Genomic DNA, 22,249 nt, shown 5'->3' with positions numbered 1-22,249 from the left:
GAGTCTCATTTATTATTTTGTTTTGATGTTGGCATGTTTCCTAAAGTGTGTGCAATAGTTTACTTATATCTTCTCGCGAGATCTTGGAGAGCGCTTTCACTCAGAAGCATGATACGTGGTACACTTGCAGGTCTCTGGATTGCATGCATCTGTTAGTGTTAAATGCCGATGACTATAAAAGGCATCACTGCCACCACAAGTACACTCAAGATTCTCAGATAGTTTTTCTGTCATCCAAGCTGTAGAATGATGGCGTCACCCAGCTCCTGCCTCTGAAGCAGAGATGGGGATGGTGTGGGAGGCCTGCATTTGAAACTCAACGCCCCTTAGAAGCTGTATTGTTTGGGGATCGTAACTTCTCTGTCCCTGGCATTCCTCCTCCGTGATATAGGAATGTCAGAAATAGTTCTCTATTTTATTAAATTGTGCTGAGAATGAAATTAAGATGATGCAAAGAAAAGACTTAGCATGGTTCCTGCTACAAAACATGCACTCAAATACTGTTGGCTCTTGCTATTTGGTGGGTCTCCATTCATTGTTGAACACAAACTGGTATCTGTTTCCTGGAATTGCATTAAGTAGTATATGAGCATATATTCACTCTCAGAAAGCACTCTATTTTGGCAATATGGGGGAAAGGAAATACAGCCAAAATTCAGGATACCGTAAATCCGGAATCCAGTTGTATTGCAAATTGTGTGTGCAGCCCACTGTGGTAGATGTTCTGAACGACTTGCCCGCGTTTCTCAGACTCTTCTGCGTGCTCTGGCCTACTTCCAACTCCAGTATCTGTGTTTCTGTGTCTGAGCGGGTTTTTTTCCAGAACAAGAGAGAGCTGTGCTGCTGGAGAATCAGACCCCTGAGGGACTGCTTTGAGCCCCGCAGGGGGGAGCTCCGAGGTCCGGGCGGGAGCAGGATGGAAAGCTCACCGTAGGCTGTCTGTGTTCCTTTCCCTGTATCACTTTCCCTCTTCCTGTCAGCATCCTTTGCCCTCCCAGATAACACCTTGTCCTGGAATCCTTCTGGGACCACTCAAATGCAAGTGCCCCTTCTATCACTGACTCTTGCCGTCTTGGATTCTCTACATAAAACATGGGATTAATGGGCTCATGACTCAAATTAAAGAGCTGCTGTGAAAGTGTGGGAGCAGTTATACCGTAGAGACTGGAAGTGCCGTTTTTGCATTCCAGTTTTTTTCTAAAAGAATACTCGAAATTTCCATTGTAACTCCTTGCAAATCCTAGTGTATCATATTTTTATTGTCAGGACTCCGAGCCTTTGTAGGGAAAGTAGAAAATGTAATACTGATTTTTTTTTTGCGGGGGCAGGGGAGGTGGATAATATGAAATAACGGTACAGCTGAGAAGGCAACGTGAAATAATAAAATCCAGGGTTTCTTACTGAATGGACCAGAAAAGGCCCCACATTCCTGTTTTATTCACCCAGTTCCTTGCACGTAGTAGTTGCTCAATATTTACTGAGTGCCAGAGATTGGCAACAACAAAGTGTTTTGCTGTTATATGTTAAATACGTGTGGCCAAATTCGATGTGATAGTCATTTTGACCAACTTGCCCCCAAACATGACAAATGTTGCCTTGACTTTCGGGGACCACAGTAGGAAGGAGTAGAAGAAGTTCTGAGTCTGGTTTTTTTCCCTCAAAAGTTTTAAGCACGACCTAAGCCAGCAGGGTCCTGAGTTAGTCAGTCTACTAAAGCAAGTCCTTGTTGCTTTCTGAATAGAAGATTAAGATATTGATTATTTGCAACTTATTGTGGGGTACTTGAACCGATGTCAAAGGTGATTTCATTTGCTACCAGCGGTATTTCCTCTAGCGCAGTTCTTGCCCGGAGGAGGGCTCTGGCCTGTCTGTCTGTCCTTTGGCTGCTGCACCTACTCATTGTGGTCCATTCAGTACACCCTGATCCTTAATGGGAACTAAGCACATTTTAATTGATAATTAGAACAGAGAAGCACTGAGGATTACTTTCTGAGTGAGATAAGGTGATGAGGTGATAGGAACTCTGTTTAGACAGGTCTCCAAGTTCTGTGTCCTGTAATTAAGAAAACAATAAGAAGACAGTATCCAGCATATTATCTTGAATTTATATCTAGTTCTCCGCCTCTGGTTGTGTTGTTACACCATTGCTAGAGTACAATTAGTGGTAACTGAACAAAGGATACTTGTTACAGTGCAACTTAAAGAGGATAAACATATTTGCTCCTGTATGAAATACCAAAATAATGAGAAGGGAACTGAGCCGACCTACCGACATAAATGTTGCTGTTGACTTTGGATCTCCCTTTTGGATGGTGAACGAATGCAAGTGTTTGACACGTGTGCTTTCTCAGGAAGAGAAGTATCCGGGATTAAATAGCGTATCCCCGGTGTTCTCTCCCCTGCACCCAGCTACCTGGAAAATACCTGCTCTGCCAGTAGAATGAATAGCAGCTTCTTGAATGCTTCCCAGAATAGTTTTGATCCCGGTGTGGAGACGAGTCTGTCCCTTGCACGGTCTCAGCATGGTAGGCAAGGGCCGGTCAGTTGAGCCCCAACCAACCTTTCTGGTTCTCTTCGAGCACCTGCCTTTACACTCTAGCAAAGAAAAATGGGTACTTTTACCCTCTCTCCTACCATATTCTCTTGACCTGTGGTTTCCCTTAAACCAGGGGTGTCAAACTCATTTTTACCAGGGGCCACATCAGCCTCGTGGTTGTCTTCAAAGGGCCCAATGTCTTTCTAAGACTGATTAAATGTAACTACTCCTTATCTAGGGGCAAGGAGCTCGGCGCTGCTGCTGGGTAGAAACAAGGTGCTGGGCCGGATAACACAAGGTGGAGGGCCGGATTCTGCCCACGGGCCTTGTGTTTGCCACCTGTGCCTTAAACTGTCCCTTTTCCTGGAACTCCCGTCCTTTCAGTCTGACTTTAAACGAATCTCCTAAAGCTCCAATGGCAACACTGTCATCAAATCTTGTCTGACATTTTCTGTCTAACATGCTCTCTTTCCCTCTGCCTTTCATCTGCAGCTTTCCTGCATCTTCCTTTCGGATGGTTTCCCCTCTCATGTCATATTTATTTCTGCCCAGATTTTCTCTTCCTGTTTCACTGAAGACCAGATTCTGTCGCTAATGTGCTAGTATAGGTCACAGTGCCTGCGGAAGAAGTAAGTAAACATTCATGAATAAAAATTAATGCATTTATTCCGATGCGATCTGAGGAAGCAGGCCAAAGAGTTGGTTTAGTTAACTTAACCTATAATGGATGTACTGGCACAAAACACTTTGATTTTTCCATGGTTTAAGGTGTTGTGAGAGTGGTCTTCTTTTCTCCTCTGTGGTTTCCCTCTGAAACCCTGGTACTTACTTTTCTGTAACTTATTAGGACACTTGTACTAACCAGGGACAATGAGTGGACTTATCCGTATAGATCGTGTAAATGACTCAGATGTTTTCAGTTGCCTCTGATGCAGGTAAGAGCATGTTAAAAAGAAGTAATGGAAGGGAACGTGAACTTTTATTATAAATAAAGGAGAAGGTTGTTTTATGTCCCGCAAGGCTCACTCGCGGGGAAGCTAGAAACCCTGGATCTTATTTCTGAGAAGCAATATAAATTTTCCTTTTAGGGAGTTCCATCTATATAGAGAGTATTTGAACATAACCACAGAAGTCTCAGGCCAAATTTTGTCTTCTGCTCTTGAAGGGAAACTCCCTGCAAAGACATTAAGTGGTTGTCAGCACCCCCTGGATGGAGGTGGTACCAACTGTTTCTATTAGTCTAGGATTATCAGTGCGATCGTGTAACTTAACACATCCCCTGGGGGATCTTTCCATTAAGTAAATTTGGATAAACTGTCGTTAGATAATCTCCCAAGGAGAGAAGGGAGTGTATGCAACCACATGATTATATTGAGATTCCGAGACCAGTAGAAATATTTGGGTTTCGGATAGCTGTGTTGGTTGCCAGAGCCTACTAATGCATTTTCTGAGGATAAGGATATTTTAGAAACCATGCTCAAGTGGCAGGAGCTTGTTCATGAATCATAATTAAATAAACCTCCAGTCTACAAAGGACCACACAAGGAGAATATTATGCCAGCCTTTTATTCTCACCTGGTGACTCTTTTGAATAAGCCCAAAGACTAGCCCAGGTGTGGTATTTAACTGGATTAGGTGCAGCCTGAATTCAGTGGGGTCAGTGGAATGTTTTATATTTTTTTTCCTGGAAAATGTCCCAGTTGTTTTGGTCTGCCATTATCAGAGTGTCAACCAAATGGAATGTTTCCTTATCTAATAAAAGTACATCTGTACACTTGTCTGTACATAAATGTGTACGTGTGTACGTACGTATATTTCCGTAGAGTTTATTCTAGGCTTTGGGCATATTTATCACATTTCCGTGAACATAAAATGCCTAATAAAATTAGAGTATTTAAATCTATCTGGCATTATTATGTCTTTGTGTCTGGCACGATGCCTAGCCTGAGTAAATTCTCATTAAACGTTTGATTGAAACCATCGTATTCTTTAATTTGTAAAGACTGGTATGTCATTTAAGAACAAATACTTGGAAAGGAGCTGGGTGTCTAATGTAATTCAAGATCCATGACTTAATATCTTTTTGACCTTGAGGAAATTACCTAACATCTCTAAGTCTGAGACAGATGGGGAGAAATTAAATACCTACTTAAAATTGTCATAGTTAAATTAAATTTGGTAAAGTACTTAAATGTTTCAGATGCAGGAATTAATTAAATTATTCTTCTTGAATAAGTGTAAATTGTATCTACACTTTCTATTAATGCGGATACACATTATTTTTTTTCTTTTTAAATTTGGGCTTATTTGTTATTTCATGAAACACTGAAACTCTTTTGGAGAAACGAAAGCCAGCTCTGTTAATCACATTTCAGCTGAATTTATAAAAGGGCAGACTTCATATTTGGCGCTAGGAGGAACTCTCAATGGCTCAGTACAAGAAAGCTGATTCCTCACTCATGGTCCAGGTCCCCGGGGGGTTGCCATGACATCCGACTTCACACAATCACTTAGTAGCCCCGGGTGATGGAGGCACCATCATAATGTACAACATGCAGGTTCTTTAGTTACTTTAGTGAGGTAGAGACTGGAGAATGTACTTGAGTTTCAAAAAGAGAAGGAATTTGTGTTACTTCGAGGGTGAGACAGACATTTTTGAGAGTGACAGACACGCCTTCTCATTCCCTTCCTATCACATTGGCCTGAACTATTGTCATGGCTTAACAGCATCTGACACTGACTCATGGAGAGTCGATCACGCCCTTTCTCTTCCCGTTTCTGTGTCAGTGATATTGTGCTGGGAGCTTGAAATCAGCCATGGCAGTAGCATTTACACCACAGAAATTGGAAAGTGCTAAAAATTAGGGCTTTCTTTTTTCGAAGAGCAGTTTGGTAACACTCGCTAACCTGACTCCTCCTAAATGAAAGTGTGTGTAGAAATGTAGAATGGCAAATGAATAGTTGGAGTGTGTTATTGTCCTCTATGCCGTAAGGTCCGAGTCAGCCCGGAGATTGCACTATCCTAAAATGTGATGCATAGACTTAGGTACTATAGAAAGAGTATGGAACTTGGAATAATTGCAATTTAACATGCAGTATAAACCTAGGCAAGTAATCATTTTTTGAACCTCAGTTTTTCATTATGGCGCTATAAAATAGTTTTGGATATAACAGAATTTTATGAGGTTATGGGTGATCATGCTTTACCTAATGCTTCTAGAAAAATTCAAAGAATTCTTGATGAGTCTGACGTTAGCTGGTCCTAGGAGAATCTCAGGAAAAGCAACACCATTAGGCATTGGGGTGACTTTAATATTTATTAAACCTACATGTGTTCAGTGCCTATCAAGTATTATTTTGTAGGTGATGAACATGACATCACTATTGCCTTAATGGGCTTTTGGTATAGAGAGGTATTGAATAGCTTGTCATCCGTAAACTCAGAAGTAGATCCATCTGCAATGGAGCTGACCAAGAAGGCATCAGGAGGAGCCACTGATTTTCCCTGGAGCTCTCCATGGTGCTTGCTCCTTGGGCCTTCAGCCTGCCCTGATCCCTCATTCACTCCAATTCAGAAATCTAGACTCTGGTCCCCTCTGCCCCTTTCCCGTTACTGCTTTGTGAATGAAGGTGACCTGTTTACAGTTTTAGTCTGGTTGAAGGTGTCTAGTACAACCTCATGTTTGCCTCTGTTTTGCTCACGTTGCAGCAGCCTGTGTGATTCTGACTCGGGCCCTTCCACGCTCGACCGACATGGCATCTCACTCAGAGAAGTCACGTAGCTCATTGTGAACTTCTGAAAATTGTGTGAATAAACATGTTGATTGAAATACAACTCCCAGAATTTCCAGCCCATACAAACCCTGTCCAGGGTCTAGTTCCTAGAAAATGTCCTGTTATGCTTGGAGTCACTAGGCTGATCCTAGGTATCTCTCTTCTTCAAAAAATGACAGAAGCCATGAGGTTAGGCTGGCTCTGTTCAGGAGTGACACTTCAAGAAGTTCTGTGCTGGGAAGATGCTTTTTGGAGCCAAATTCTAATTTTATGGTAGCCCACAGATTAAAGACCAAATAAAAAAAATTAAATGAGCCCTGGCCAGGTGGCCAGTTGGTTGGAGCATTGTCCCATAGGCCTAAAGGTTGTGGGTTTGATCCCCCATTGGGCCATGTATGGAGGGCAATTGACTGATGTTTCTCTTTCACTCGCTTTTTCTCCCTTTCTGTCTAAAATCAATAAAAATATCCTTGGCTGAGGACTTAAAAAACATTAAGTCAGCAATTTTGGTCTTACTAATTTTATTGCATGTATAGACACATGCTACTAAGATGGCTAAAATCGTTTGGAAGGGAAGAGTGGGGAAGAAATATGCAGTGGGACGTCCTTTCTGCTTGACCCAGTTACGGAATTAGCTGAATTGTCTCTGTTCCTCCAAGACCTTCCTATCATTCAGTGCTCTCCCAGCCCCGCCGTGTCCATCACATGTTAGATTCCAAAGCCTTCTCCCAGCATTTCTGGAGCTTCCTGGAAGCTTATTTTCCTATCGTGTCCTTGCCTCCTAATCATTTGTGTGTTGATTATAACTTTTCATACTTTGATGCATGGCACAGCTCCACCCCTTCAAAAGGTGAGCAGGCAATCCACTAACAGCCATCATTTTGTGACAGTAGCAGATTTTCCTGTAGGTCTGGGACATGTCTTGAAGCACCTTGGGCCCTTCTGCTCTCTCCTTGACCCCAACCTCCTCCTTCCCCATTTCACTTTGCTTCTCACTCCAGGATTCTCTCAGCAGTTTTATATTATGTTCTACCATGTAGGGCACTTCAGCATATTTCAGCCTTAACTGAAACCAGCGCAACCCAATCTATTGAGATGATCCCCTGAAAGGCAGGCAGTAGCTGCCCGGGCTGGTTCCTGGAGCCCCACTGAGTTCACACCGGGCTCTGCCGCCTGCGCTCCTGTGATTTAAGCAAGCGACTCAACCTCCATGAGCTGTGAAATGAGGAAAATGATAATACTATCTCACAGGGCCTTGTTTTGAAGATTAGAGGAGATCATTTATGTCAAAGATTTAGCCTGATGTACAGAATGTGTTTTGCATATGTTAGAAGTTCTTTCTCCTTTTTTCATTTACTGGCTTGTCTTACCACTGTTATACGTGAAACCTTTATGTTCCTGTAACACTAAAACTTGAAAAAGGGAGATCAACTAAGAAAGAGAGTGAAATAATAGCTTACTTAAAAAAAGACTAAAATAATAAAGTATTGGCAGTTTTCACCAAGAAATTTAATGTGATGTTTTATATTCCTAAAACATTGTCCTAATGTCATTGCAATATTTTAAGAGAATGATTAAAAATGTTAATTGCATGCATGGATATCAGAGGTCATTTTTAACTAACTTAGTTCATTTTTTCTTTTTATTATATTTAAAACATAATTTTAGTTTATTTGTGATGTCCTTTGCTCCCCTCCCATTATCCTGATTACTCCAGTGTTGGATATAGTTGTGCATAAAAAAACAACTCACTTGGAAACACCTTTTATTTATCAACCCTGAACTTCTGTGCAGACATTCCTACTGTTTACATGCATGTAACAAAAATTTTGGACTTACTGCCTTTCATGTTCTTAGCATTGCTCGGAGAATAGTTAACCTGTGTTCTTATTTCCACATACCTTGTTAGTATGGTATTTGAAGGATGAAAATTAATCTGTTTTACGATAATTTGGTAGAGATTATAAGGGGCTCCCTATCATCAACTTCATTTTATTTTAATGTATCATTTAGCAACAGAGGATAACTTGTTTTCAAACACTTGGGTGATGTTTAATCTTCTCACTTAGATAATAAGCACCCCTTCTCCCACATGGATTCGTGGTCAGTTGCTGTGCACACAGGACACATGGCAGATGATGAACACTTAAGAGCAGTGTTCACCTTTTGTCACCTTTGACAAATGGTGCCGCATTTGTCTTTGTAGCCTCAACAGCCGCTTTAGCATAGGCGACTTTCTGAGCAGCAAGGCTACTGATGGCGGTACATGATGTCAGTATACAGATCTGAAGCAACTCATCACAATATGGGCCATTTGTCCTCCATGAAATCAGTTGGCAATATAGTGTCTTCAGTAAAGCTGCACCTTGTCTAAAACAGCTGAAATTAGAGAGGTTTTTTATAACTCTAAAGGAAATCCCCTATATTAAATAAGATCACAGTCCTTAGTTTCCTTTTTTGTGTCTATTCTGTAGAACTTCTAATACATTTTCCTTTAGAAATAAGGAAGTAAGTGGCACCATCGAGACCCCTCCGCTTACACACACAACCCTCTGTCACCCTTGTGAAACTGAGCCGTAGGAGTTAGCAGCATTTAGGTTAAGAATGCAACAGCACTGATATAATGAAGACGCGTGTATTTTCTTTTTCTTCACGTCATTCGCCTTCTCTTTGAGTGCTTGCAGATTCTGCTCCATGAGGAATCAATTTGCTAGTAACGCAGGCACGTCCTTTCCCCCTCCCTCTCCTCACTGCCAAATAATAAGAAGCCACAGTGATTTAGGGACTACTGTGTGGCTTGCATTCTGTCATTGCTCTGATGCCTACATAGGTATTGACACTCGGATATGTATTTGGTGCCCTGCTGTTATCATGTGAATGCTTTTCTCTCAGTCCCGTCTTCTGCTTCTGCTTAAATGGTGCTGTCCTGTAGTTATTTTCTTTTCAGACAAAATCTTGGTGACCTCCTTACCTGTGCAGTGGGGATAGGGATGATATATATCTGAGAGAGTTGCAATGAGAATTAAATAAGCCAGTGTATTTAATGCATCTGGGCATAAAGAACATGAGGAATAAATGGTAGCATTATTGTTTTATCCCGTGGCCCTAACACTGTTTATTATTTACGCACATGAATTGCTTCGGTCCTTAGGTGTCATTCACCATTTAGACCAGCCACCATCTGCTTTAGAGGTTGAAGCTGAGCAATAGGCTAGTCTCTGCACCTTTTATGTATTTCTGTGTATGTGTTATATATTTCTATCACAACATTGTCAACATAAGAAATGTCCAAACCTGTAAGAATTTTTATGAGTTTATTTGAGCCAAACTAATGCCAATTGCCAGGAAGCGAAATCTCAATGGATTGAGAAAATGCTCCAGCGAACGGCAGGTACCCACCTTATTTCATGCAGTACCATCAAAGGAGGAGCCGTACCCGGGTTATGTGAAGCCCGCAGGTGATAGATCCGGGAGGCAGGAGAAAGCAAAGCCGGGTGGAGTTGGAATCTCTGGGACTGGATAAAAAGTAAATCGGATAGACACAAACTTCTTTATATTTGTGGGTAAAGGATAATTAACAGTCAACAATTGACATGATAATAACAATGAGGGGATTTGTGGTCTGTGCTCTGGTGGTTGTGCTTTGAGGGGGTGAAGGAAATGACTTTGATATTCCAAAGGCATGTCATCAGGTATGTTATGTTATATTCAAATAAAACACAACAAAACAAAACAAAATGAAAAAGCAACCACAAAGACAAAAACCAGGCTCAGTGATGGTGAAGACTGTCCTTTGTGAGGGAAAAATATCACCCTGGGACCTGACTACCAGCCATGACCTGCGCTTAATTAGAAAGTGTTAACTCAGACCATCCTATGTGGTTACTTTGGGTGTCGGAGTTTGTAAGGCCACCCCCTCCTCTGAGCTTGTCAGGTTTAGTATGTAGCCCCTCTTCCGTCCACCGCATCGTACTAAAGGTTCCCATTCACCCATCTGTCTCCCTCACTAGCCACGAGCTCTTAGAGGGTGAGGACCACGTCTCACGCATACCTGTGTCTGAAGCACCGAGTGCCTTGGCTGGGACTCTACTGAGCCAAGCGTGCTGGTCGCCGAGGTTTGCCTCGCTGTTACCTCCCACGCTTGTCCTGGCTGTGTCTTCTCAGAAACACAGGGACAGGAAATAGCTTTCTTCATGGAACCCGAATGGTGTTTAGGGGAGAATATCTCCTCACTAATGCATTTCCTCAATATTTGCTGATCATCTATTGACCCTGTGACCTCAGTGAACGAAACTAAGATCCGTGTCCCCAGAGGGCTTTTACAGACTGACTTTGCGTTCACTTGCTAGTGACTAAACACCTGTATCGTTTACCATTGGGTAGGCAATATGTTACTGAATTGTATTTTTAAAAAAGGTTTTATTCGTTTATTTTTAGAGAGGCAAGAAGGGAGGGAGAAAGAGAGGGAGAAAAGCAGTGATGAGAGAGAGAAACATGGATTGGTTGTCTCATGTACACTCCCCAACTGGGGACCAAACCCACAATCCAAGCATGTTCCTGCCTGGGAATGGAACCGCCAACCTTTCACTTTGTGGAAGGATGCCCAGCCCACTGAGCCACACCATACGATTAGGTCAGGGCCTGAATTGTATTTTAGAGCAGTCCCCTGGAATATGTATTATAAAACATGCATGTAAGATATGGAGTCATAGTTAAGTTCAGAATACTCAAATCAAAGCCTCACTTATTGGACATCGATCTTAATAAACCCCTTGTGGTCTCGCATGCTGCTGATCAGCGTGGCCAGCATCCTGGATCAGCTCCTGACGGGGTTTGTCCTTAAACATTTTCAGACTTCCAGCAGCGGAAGGCACTCTGTTCGCATCACCGGCCTCAGCACCATTGATTTCCGAGCTGGTTTTTCCCGAAAGCCCACGCTGGACTTCAAAAAAACAGGCAGCAGACCAGTGCAAGGTTTGTATGTGCATATTACTTAAGTTGGTGTGCTAGATGTCCAAATGAAACTATTTCTCAGAATGTCTGTGATTTTATGATTCTGTTCTAGTCAATAAAATTGGGAAACAGAGCATCTTTAAACATGATGGCACTCTTGGCCTAGTCACTGCTTTTCAACATGTAGTCCCAAGACCAGCGAGACTAGGATCACTCAGGGAGATGGTCAGAAATTAAGAGTCCTGGGCCCTGCCTGCCCCAGATCACCTGCATTAGACCCACAGGAGGTGGGGTCTGGGAATAGGCTCTTCAGGGAGTTTCCCTGGTCATTCCTGCACTTAGTAAACTTGGAAAACTACTGACCTAGATCTCAAGACTTTCCCTCGCTAACATCTATGAAGTCTTGTCACAGTGAAAGGTGTATTGTGTGTGCATGTATATATGGCTAAAGAGTTAAAGATATTACGTATCATTATATGTTCACAGGTGAAATTATTGCTAGTTTTTAAAATGTGTTCTCCCTCTTCCTTGTGCATGATTATTTGTAGTATCAGAGCTATAAAAAGAGCTCAGTCCTACTATGACTCTTCAAGTTTCTTTTTCTGGTGGTTGTTCACTTATTTTTATTGCTGCAGTTACTGGATGGATACAAATAGTGAACTTTAAAAATACTCCTGTAATCAAACATCATATAACAATATTCACAAGTCTAATTTTTCTACACATAGTTAAAAGACTACAAAAATAATCACTTAAGATTTTCTAAGTTTCTTTTATCACGAATCACCTATCTTTTATGTAGAAAAGATTCTGCAACTGCACCACAATTTGTAGGGCATTCTGTGGTAGTCATACTTCTGATACTACTTATCTGTTGTTATAATGCCAAAACTTACTGGATATCAAACCTCAGTATGTATAAATAATAACCGAGTCTTTCTCTTGTAGGGATACCTACCTACGTGCTTCTGAATACTTCTGGAATTTCTGTCCCCGCTAGAGTAGACCGTCTTGAACTTCTGAGCATCTCAGGCAGTTCTCTGAAGACTATTCCTGTTAAATATGACCCGGATCGGAAACCTTACGGCATATGGAATATTTCTGACTTCCTACCACCAAATGAAGCTTTTTTCCTCAAGGTAGCAGGTTACGATAAGGATGGTTATCTCTTCCAGAGAGTATCCAGTGTCTCCTTTTCCAGTATTGTCCCAGGTGAGACACCATTTTATTCACACCGCAGCACTGATAGCTTAATGGAGGAGGGTGTGGTCCTGTAGATAAAGAATAGAGTTAAAAATAATATCCTCCCATTGTTACTGGGTTACCGAGTTGATGGGCAGTTACACATAGGTTATGTAACTTTCCTTAACTCTAAAAGAGCACATCCCAAGTTACATGCTAAGTCTCACTGATTATAGAACTAGACATTTTTCTTCTGTCAATCAGTGTAAGAAGTCAAACTGGGAAATTTGGGTGCTCTTACTCCGCCTCCAAAGCCTGGCATATGTGTTTCATGTTTGAATAAGCTGTCTAAATTGGCCAAATGAACTGTTTATGTACAATTGTCAGAAACCTTCTACTTTGTTGACAGTAGTTCATTGCAAACAATTGATGATGATTCTGCCTCTATCTGGTAAATTGGTTGGTTAGTTAATAAACTGGTTACTTACTGTTTGCTCTTGGCTAGAGATGATATCACAGCTTAGAGATTATTTGTAGGCCTCAGGTAGCTTTTCAATTTGTCTGTACTTGAGCTGTTTCTTCAGGATGATGACTAAACTCTGACCAAAGCCTTAGAACTATAGCGAAAGATATGGGATTGTTTCTGACATTGTAGTATTGGATGGAGGGATAACACGTATGCATGAGGCTGGGATTTGGGACATTCAGGAAAAACTTTATGGCCATCGTTTAAGGTTGTAGAATGGGTCCAACATCAATGTTCCCTCATTCACAGTGTCCAAAGTCAGTCGTCTCAGCCCCTGATTTGAATATTCAAATCTATTAGATTCTTAAGGGTAAATGTTTCCATTCTTTTCAGAAAAATAATCACCCTATGAATTCCATTCTAAAATGTAGGCTCTTTTCATATATTTACATTGTTATAAACAAAATGTTTTCTATGGTTGGTGGTATATTGTGACTCATTTGGTAGCTTCTATTTCTGTCTTGGTAGGATGGAAATAATGTCACATTGAAAAATCAAGGAGTCTTCGGTTCAGTGAATACTTTAGTACAGGGTTCATGCAGACATTGAAATGAATAAGCTTTGAGCAAAGAAAGATAACTAAAGTGATTTTTAGTGATGTAGATTAACTGGAATACAGAAGACTTCCCAGAAGAATTTAAGAATGAAGCTGTTGAACGGCGTAAGAGGAAGGAAGTCCCCAGGACCACTGTACCCTTCTCACCCACGTTCTTTCCCCCCAGATGCCCCCAAAGTTACAATGGCCACGAACACCCCAGGGTACTACCTTCAGCCGGGCCGAATTCCCTGCTCTGTGGAAAGTCTTCTGCCCTTTACCTTGAGCTTTGTCAGAAATGGAATCTTGCTTGGAGTGGACCAGTATCTGAAGTGGGTACATGTTTCTATTAATAATTTATAGCATTAAACTTCTACATACAAATAACTCTGGCCCTGGCCAGGTAGCTCAGTTGGTTAGAGCGTGGTCCTGATATGCCAGGGTTGCAGGTTTGATCCTTAGCTGGGCATACATAAGAACCAACCAGTGAGTGAAAGAATAAGTGGAACAACAAATCGATGTCCCTCCCTCCCTCCCTCCCTCTCACTCCAAAATCAATAAATAAAAAATTTTAATACAGATAATACTTATTTGTAGAAGACACTTACTGTAATGTGCTTTTTATTAGAAATTCTTATTTATTTGCTCTATAGCCTTGGAATGGAGCAGTGGACAAAACAGACACAGGTCTGTGCCTTGTGCAGCTTGTACTGTGATGAAGGAAGACAGAAAGATGATACATATAATATTTTACTATAATAAATGCTAGAATCTGAATTTTATGCAATTGGAGGGTCCCTTGTTAAGTCAAGGAATACAAAAGTATGAACGCAAAGTTAGGCACTGAGCCCTGGGATGGTCCTCACCGATGTGAGGCCTGGAAGCTTAAGCTCAGCTGGCTTCCCGGAATCTGACGTCTCCGAGTCAGAGTCCAAGTGTTATGATAAGTGAATCTGATCAGGGTTAAGGCGAAATGCGGAGCAGGCTAATCAGGACGAGCAGTGCCCGTAGGTGGGGTGCATGTGGTTTGGGTCAAGTTGTCATTTTAAAATTCAGGAGAAGGGGCATCTTTTGTGCAAAGGCCTGTACCTGGTGAGAGAGATGGTTGCGCAGACGTCAGGAAAGAGCATGCATACACTAGGACCGGCAAATGCACAGGGCGTGTGGGGAGGAAGGGCGGGAAGGCAGCGGTGTGGCTGGAGCCCCGCGAGCCAGGTGGAGACAGGTCAGGGCGAGGGCAGGGAGAAGAGGCGTATGCCGGGGTGGGGTGTGAGACGGAGCTCTGGCCTGTGTGTCCACGGGGGGTGGGCTGGGCAAACGCTTTTGCCCACGATTGTGAGTGTGGGAAACAGAGTTTATTATTCTATCGTTATTTATTTTTTTATTGTATTATTTTCCATTCAAACAACTGTTATACAGGGTGGGGCCTACTTTTGCCCCACCCTGTGTAACAAGGGCAGGGGGCCAGGTAGAGGGCACCGACTGTCCTTGTGACAATGGGGAACTTTTTAAGACAAATATAAGTCATCTAATAAAAATTAAGTAGACCTTGAAAAATAGGGGATATTCTGGAAAACGTTCATTTTTTTTAACTCACTATGAAACACATATTTTACATTTTGAAAAAAACTGTAGGAATTATAGTACAAAACTTTTATACTGTTAATTCAAAATGAATATAAATAACTTCCCTAAGTTGTTAAATATTTGACAGTTTATACAGTGTCTTTCTGGGGTGGTCATTGTAAGTGAAAACTATGGCAGGAATGCACCTTATAAATTTATACGTTTTTCCACTATTTAAAGACTTCACTGCATTATTTCCTGCCACTTTTTTCTCACGTAGTATATCTTGATGATTTACTTAGCTGCATATTTAATAACTATAAATCAAACCTAACTGACCAGGGTATCAAATGCTGAAGCCACATATCTGACTGATGAAGTCAAAACATTCTGCTTTATGTTTAAATAGTAACATTTTTCAAAGACATGAGATTCTCTATAAACATTAATTCATTAATTCCATGCAGTTTCTGGGAGGTAAGCCACAAGAATGCATTCTCTCATTTTTCCAGCCCTGTGATGCAGAGATGTGGCATGCCTTGCTGACTTATATTGGGGGGTTTGGGGATGTGAGAGGCGAAAGACAGAATTAGGCATGGGTGATGATAGATTGATACTCAAATCCTGATCCGCTCACACATCTCTGAACTAAATTTCCTAATAACTTGAGACAGATGACTGAATCTTTGTCACGTGAATCACTATGCTCACTAGGGGAATGTAAGATAAATAGTTTGCATTAACAGGAAAACACATTTTCATTTGACATGTTCTCTCCCCTATTCCAAGGCCATCCCTGCAAAACTTTTTATTGTGGCCATATTGTCTTAATGTCAGCTGAGAAGGCTGCATGAAGGAGAGGATTATTTTCATGTAATAGTCATAAATGAGAGAACCTGGGACAACTGTAAAGAACATTCTTCGAGCAATCTGTACACCGGTTATGTGCCTTTGAACGAATTACTTTTTCTTTCTGGATCCCAACTTCCTCTTTTTGAAAAGGAGGGGTTTGGGGCTAGAAAAATTGTCACTTTCTGTTCTAATTTCCCACGTGTAAGGCTTTTGATGGATCCTAACATACAAGGTCCAGCAAAAGGAACGCCATTGAGTGTGGTGGGTGGGGTCCGGGAATGTCTCCCACGAGGTGGGCAGCCATTGGAACATGTCACCTGAAATGCCACGTGGTGTGCTTGAGGGTGATATTGTTATGTTACAGAACTGCATGCTTATGATTTTGTAATAAAATAACAAGGGGTGTTATTTGTGCCGGACCCTGTGTATTCGGCTCTGAAGTGGGCGCTGCAAAGGACACCGCAGAAGCACGCATTTTGAATGTCTGCCTTTCTGGAACTTTCCAGTGCCTCCAGGCAGTGACATTGGATGTGGTGTACTGCCAGTAAGCATCCAAGATCCAGCTCAGGGGATCAGTACAGCCCAGAGTCCAGTGCCCTTCCGTTTTCTTCTGAATGTGATGACAAGGACTGCTGGCACCTGGTGCATACACAGTTGAAAGGCAATGGCATTCACTGAATATTCCCGGTTACTAAGGTCTATGGAACATCGATATTGTTTCGTTTCTGACTTTTCTGATAACAGGAACCTGTGCCTTAACGTTCTCTTCCCAACTCTAGTATAGTGCTGGCCATGCACCCAGAGCCCAGGTATTCCTTCGTGCTTGTTTGGCGATGGGCGTGGTTCCTCTGGGTGGCAGGAGAGCTGGAGGTTTTACTGTGAGGCCCTGTGACACAGTTTCTGACTCCGGTGGCTGTCTTGACTTTGCAATGGGATTTTTTATCTCACCTGTATCTTGCAGGTTTAAAAAGGTTATAAAAAGAGCTATGGGTGATTATAAGAAAAATTATGAAAATATTTATGCATTTCAATCACATTTTAAAACAAAATAATGCCTGTTTTATGGATTATTGAAGTCTTCTAAATAAGAATTGAACTTCTGTTACTCAATGAGAAATAATTTCAACAGTGTTAGAGAACCAAGTATAAATACTTATTAAGTGAATGAATACACAATACAGCAAAGCATTTTTTTACATAGATGACAAGTTTGACTATGAAACGAAAATTTTAAAAATGTATACATAGATTGAACCATATAGTGTATAGCCTTATATGGAACTTCTGTATAAGGAAGTTAAAAAGTATTTATCTTATTGGAATTAAAAATATTTTCTACCTTCAAACTGGTTGATTGGTTTATTTAAGAACGTCACTGAACGTGCCCCCAAACTGGTAATGATAAGGAAAGAGAGAAGATTTCAGGAGTATTTCTGCAACAGATCTTTATCTTGTATTTTGACATGGCCAGGACATATTTCCCTGAAGAAACTTACAATCTCCATAACTTATTGTCTCTTTGCTCAGAGTAGCTTAACTTTTTAGCCAAAATATCAAAGTTGTATAATTTTAAGCTAGAATGAACTCTGCAGTTTTATGTATGTATGTATGTATGTATGTATGTATGTATGTATTTGATTTTTCAAGAGAAAGAGGGAGGGAGAAACACTGATTTGTTTTCCACCCCTTTACACATTCATTGGTTGACTTGTGTATGTGTCCTGACCAGCGATCGAACTTGCAACCTTGGCATATCGGGACAACACACTAACCAAGTGAGCCACCCAGCAAGGGCTTAGTCTCTTTGTGGTGTCTTTTCAATGGAGACTTCAGAACAAATAGTGGAATCAGTACTTTCCACTGGGTCTTGTTTTTATAGTAACTACAAATGCTTCTGTTTTCTTACCCCAGGGAATCTGCCACTGTGACCTGGGACATTGAAAAGGTCACCCTGTCGGACGAAGGCTCCTATGAGTGCATCGCCGTCAGCAGTGCGGGGACTGGACGAGCGCAGACATTTTTTGATGTGTCAGGTGATTGTCGCTAATTGCTTTGCAGTTGCCTGAGTATTAATGCAGCTGTGGAAACGGGGTGTTTGCATATCCGGCACCTCCATTCACTAGTTATGTGACCTTCCTTGGGCCGATTACTTATGGACTCAGTGTCTTGGTTTCTAACTATAAATTGAGGATAAGAACGGTAATAGTATCACACGGAGAAGCTGTGAGAATTAAACGAGATAGTATGTGTAACACACTGAGGAGGGAGTCTGGCACCTAGAAACACATAATAGACACCAGCTCTTGTTATTATGTTGTTATCAACATTATTATTATAAAGGCTTAATAAATCAGTTTTGTCACGGCCATATAACATTTTCTTTTGGAAAAAATGAAATTGAAAAAGGAAGGGATCTGTTGTGATAATATTAAGGTTAGCTTTTCTATTCTCTTCTCCCATATTCATAATGAGCAGAGTGCTTTTATGAATGGATTCTGAAATCGAAATTGAAGACAATAATGAAAGTGATCATATCCAAGAAACACAGGACCTCAGTGGCTAGAAGATTAGTATTAAGAAGAGCAGAAGACCAGCTCATTATTTTACATTTAGATAGTGTGTTTCCCATGAATAAAGGGGAGACAAGGCTCAGATTATTTTATCAGGTAGAATATCATTGAGTGAAAAATATTATGTTTACTGTCCCAGAAGTCTTAGAAACAAACAAAAAAAAACCCCTACCATCTATAATCAGTGACCAGAATTGAAACCACTTATCCAGCATATATTTAGAATTTATTGGATTGTTTTGACTGACTTATTCTCTGCCTGCCTTGTAGACTAGCGTTGCTGAGCATTCAGTAGTACCCGCACTCTGACCTTCATGGGGTCACTGAGTTTCTAACAATGTCTGTACCTCCTTTTAGTACTGGTGTGTATTTGCTGGAGACTGTTTAAGATAAAAGAAGCTTCATAATTATGTAGGAGACCAGGATTTATGTTTGTTATCAGTAAGTCCAAGCTGAACTTTAAAACAGAGGCGTGCAAGCATGTGCTTCTTGCAGTAAATTATTTGTGTTCTCTTATTCTTAGAAAAACAAAGCTCGTCCTCTGGAACGATTTAGCAAGTTGACATGCATCATAAAGCATCCATTTTTTTTCATCTCCAGTCATTATGAAAAGCATTGGAATTGTGTCAACATTCCTCAGCTTCTGGGAAAACAAACACGTGTGCCCTGCAGTTGTTTTCCCAGCAATATTAATTAAGGGAAGGACAACAGGGAGAGAGGCTTGAGTGAGTTGATTCAGACATCTTGCACACATAGCGGGGAAGTGCCAGCAAGAACTGAGGAACTGACTGCGAGGAATTGGGCTTTCTGGGGTCAGCAACTTCTGTGTGTGTGTGATCTGCCCAGGCCCTTCTAGTGCAAATCTGTGCCAGCCAAGCGGTGGTATCGCTCGGAAGTTCCACTGCGCCTGCGCCAGTTTTCAGAGATTACGTCCCACTCAGTCAGTTATGAAAGAAGGAAGCAGGAGTGTGGGTGGTAATGGCAGCGATGATAATAAGCAAGTGCCCCTTTAGACTTGAAAGAGTGGACATTTCTTACTTAACCTGCCCTCCTCAAATCCGCGCCCACGTCTGAATCAACCTTCCCCACTGGAATCAGGTGCGAAGTCACAGGGTAGGTGGATCTTACATTTCAGATGGTGGTGTTAGGAAACACGGCATTATGAGATAATGATATAGTATCACTGTGGGCATTAGTTTGTGAAGTCAGAGAGCACCCAAGAGCAGTTGAAAGGAAAACTGAAGTTCCACCAATGTGTTACTGCAATTATTTTCAACATTTTCTTCTAGCGTACATGTTTAAAGATTTTTGGTTCATTGGAAATGTTGGTTATTGATTATTTAAAATGTAAAAAGCATTATATGTTTCTTTAATTGCACATACACGTATAGAAACTAATTTTAAAAACTGCAGAAGCAAGAAACAATTATTTTCAAGTGGTATTTGATAACTTAGTTTAGTGCTCTTACAAGGTTATATTGATTTTCTCTACTGAATTTCTTTATTAAGACAGTCCCCCAACCCCAGCATAGGCACGTATGTGTGTGTATGTGGAAACACACAAAAAACTAAAATTATAGGCTTAGGTAAAGTATGGAAATGAGAAAATGTGTCAATAGCATGTCAGTGACAGGCAATCTAAAATTACAGTTACAGGAATCTCTTTTAGAACAAGGTAAGATTTGAAAATAATGTTATGCCACCTCATCCTATTGTAACTAAAGAAACGGAAGCCCAGAGCAGGCAAGGGACCCACTCATGGTCAGCTGCGTGGGTAGTGAGAAGGTTCCTGGCCTCCTGACTCTCTTGACCTCAGGCGACCTTCACCTAATGTCACAAGGCCTGTGCTTGCCATTCCTTCTCTCTCCAGCTCGAGGTTCTCTGGTCCCCTAACCCTACCTCCGTCATTTTTTTTTTATTTACTGAGGAATGACGGCCCTTCACCCTCCCAGAGCCAGGCTTTTTCTGGTAGTTTGTTATCTTGATTTCTTCTGTAAACTGCTGTAATTCTCTTTGATCATCTTCCCCATCCCTACCAAATTTATTGATGTATGCATAAATCTTTCAGCGTGCATGAAATTTATTGTCTCTAGGTATTTATGCGGCGGTGGTATTGTATGCCATATGTCAAATCTCACCTGTTCCTGTGTGTTATTAGAAAATTGCTTTATGTGCATCTGAGTTTCTATTTGAAGAAGAAATAGACTCTGAGGCAGACTTTGCCTGAAAGAGGATTACTGGGGAATTTTCTAGATAAAAGCACCTGTGAGGGAGTGAGGAAGTGGGAGAAATTAGATTGGGATGTAGACACAGCAGGAGCCTCAGCGGACCCCACAGGGAACTCTGGAGCTGGGATGACCCCGGGCTGAGGCCAGAGGACTGGGCCTTTCTTCCCTCATCATGTGGCCGCTGGAAGTGGGCCCACTGGAAAGGGGACCTAACCCTGAGTGTGGGAGCCACCTTGACAATGAGCTGTCCTTAGCCAACCAGCACAGCAGCTGGAGAAATGAGAGCCTTGGTCCCTAAGGGAGATCTAGGCATGTATCCATCACATGGCTCCCACATTTTCTACAAATCTTATAAAAATACCTGGTCTGGTTAAAGAAGATTGTTTAAAAAATAAAGTAGTGATGGCAATGACAATGACTCTAACAACAAAAGCAACAAAGCACGTACCCCTTTGAACTTGAAAGAGTGGGCATTTCCTTCTGGGCTGACTTTTGCTTAACCTGCCAGCCTTAAACCTCTGCCCGCTGCTGAATCCCCCCTAGCCTGGGTCTCAGCCTCAGGTCCCAGCCCTGCCACCCTACTTTGTGGTCTCAGAAAGATTTTGATAGAGTGTGAACACAGACACACAAATAATCACTCCCAGATCCTCGGTGGGTCTTGTATGTTAGAATCATAGAATCATACCGCCTTGTATGTTAGATCAGAGAACCTTGGCATTAGAAGGGGCCTTTAGGATGACCAGACTCAATCATCTCATGTTCAGTTGGAGAACAGACACTGTGCTTAGCTGACTTGTCTAAGGTCACACAAATAGGGGTAGAACTAGGCCTGTTATGTTCGCCAGATTTAGCAGATAAAAACGTAGGATGCCCAGTGAAGTTTGCATTTCATGGAAGTGTGTCCCAACTATTCCGTGAGACCCAGCTGTACTAAAATATCATTTGCTATTTGTCTGAAGTTCAAATTCAACAAAGCATCCTGTGTTTTGTCTGTCAAACCTAGCCAGACTCCAATCAGAGCCTGCTAACATCGCCGTGTACTCGCTCCGCTCGATTCACCAGCTGTTTCCATAAGAGATTTTAGAAACACAGCAGAATGATAAAATATATGTTTATTTTTTATAATTTAAAATAGCACACACTCCTCTAAAAATGTTTGGGAAACAAGGATAAATAAAGGAAAATCTGGAATATACCCACATTTCTTTCACTGAGATAACCACTGTGGTTTTGGCATATTGCTTCCAGGTTTTATTCTAGGCTTATGATATTCAGCTGCACTTATATGTCGTTTTAAATCAAGAAGGATAGTTTGAGTATCTGGTACTCTTTTATAGTTAAACTAAAACAGACTTACGGGTTTCCAGCTAGCATAGCTCACCACAGATTTTATTGCTGTGTTAGGACTCGGTAACGGTTTGCTACAGCAGATCATTTGGAAGCATTTGGGCAGAGTGAGCTTTAAAAGCACAGTTAGATTTATTCTGAAGGCAAACTCGAGCACTAAGTCACTCTCTCTAGAAATAT

The 22,249-nt window shown here is 41.4% G+C and overlaps 1 protein-coding gene across 3 annotated transcripts in view; it reads left to right on the top strand.

Moving 5' to 3' along the window:
* Window positions 1–22,249, top strand: part of HMCN1 (hemicentin 1) — a 397,788-nt gene that overhangs the window by 154,532 nt on the left and 221,007 nt on the right. For all 3 annotated transcript variants that reach the window (XM_036015314.1, XM_028530624.2, XM_036015318.1), the window contains exons 7-10: window positions 11,164–11,284; window positions 12,212–12,475; window positions 13,694–13,838; window positions 17,836–17,957. In XM_036015314.1, the coding sequence (XP_035871207.1) occupies window positions 11,164–11,284; window positions 12,212–12,475; window positions 13,694–13,838; window positions 17,836–17,957 (652 nt within the window). The remainder of the gene's footprint in view (window positions 1–11,163; window positions 11,285–12,211; window positions 12,476–13,693; window positions 13,839–17,835; window positions 17,958–22,249) is intronic.

The sequence above is a fragment of the Phyllostomus discolor genome, chromosome 14 (assembly GCF_004126475.2).
Source record: "Phyllostomus discolor isolate MPI-MPIP mPhyDis1 chromosome 14, mPhyDis1.pri.v3, whole genome shotgun sequence".
In the NCBI taxonomy this organism is placed as follows: domain Eukaryota; kingdom Metazoa; phylum Chordata; class Mammalia; order Chiroptera; family Phyllostomidae; genus Phyllostomus; species Phyllostomus discolor.
Note: the sequence above shows the minus strand (reverse complement) of the source record. Positions and strands in the feature narration are given on the sequence as shown.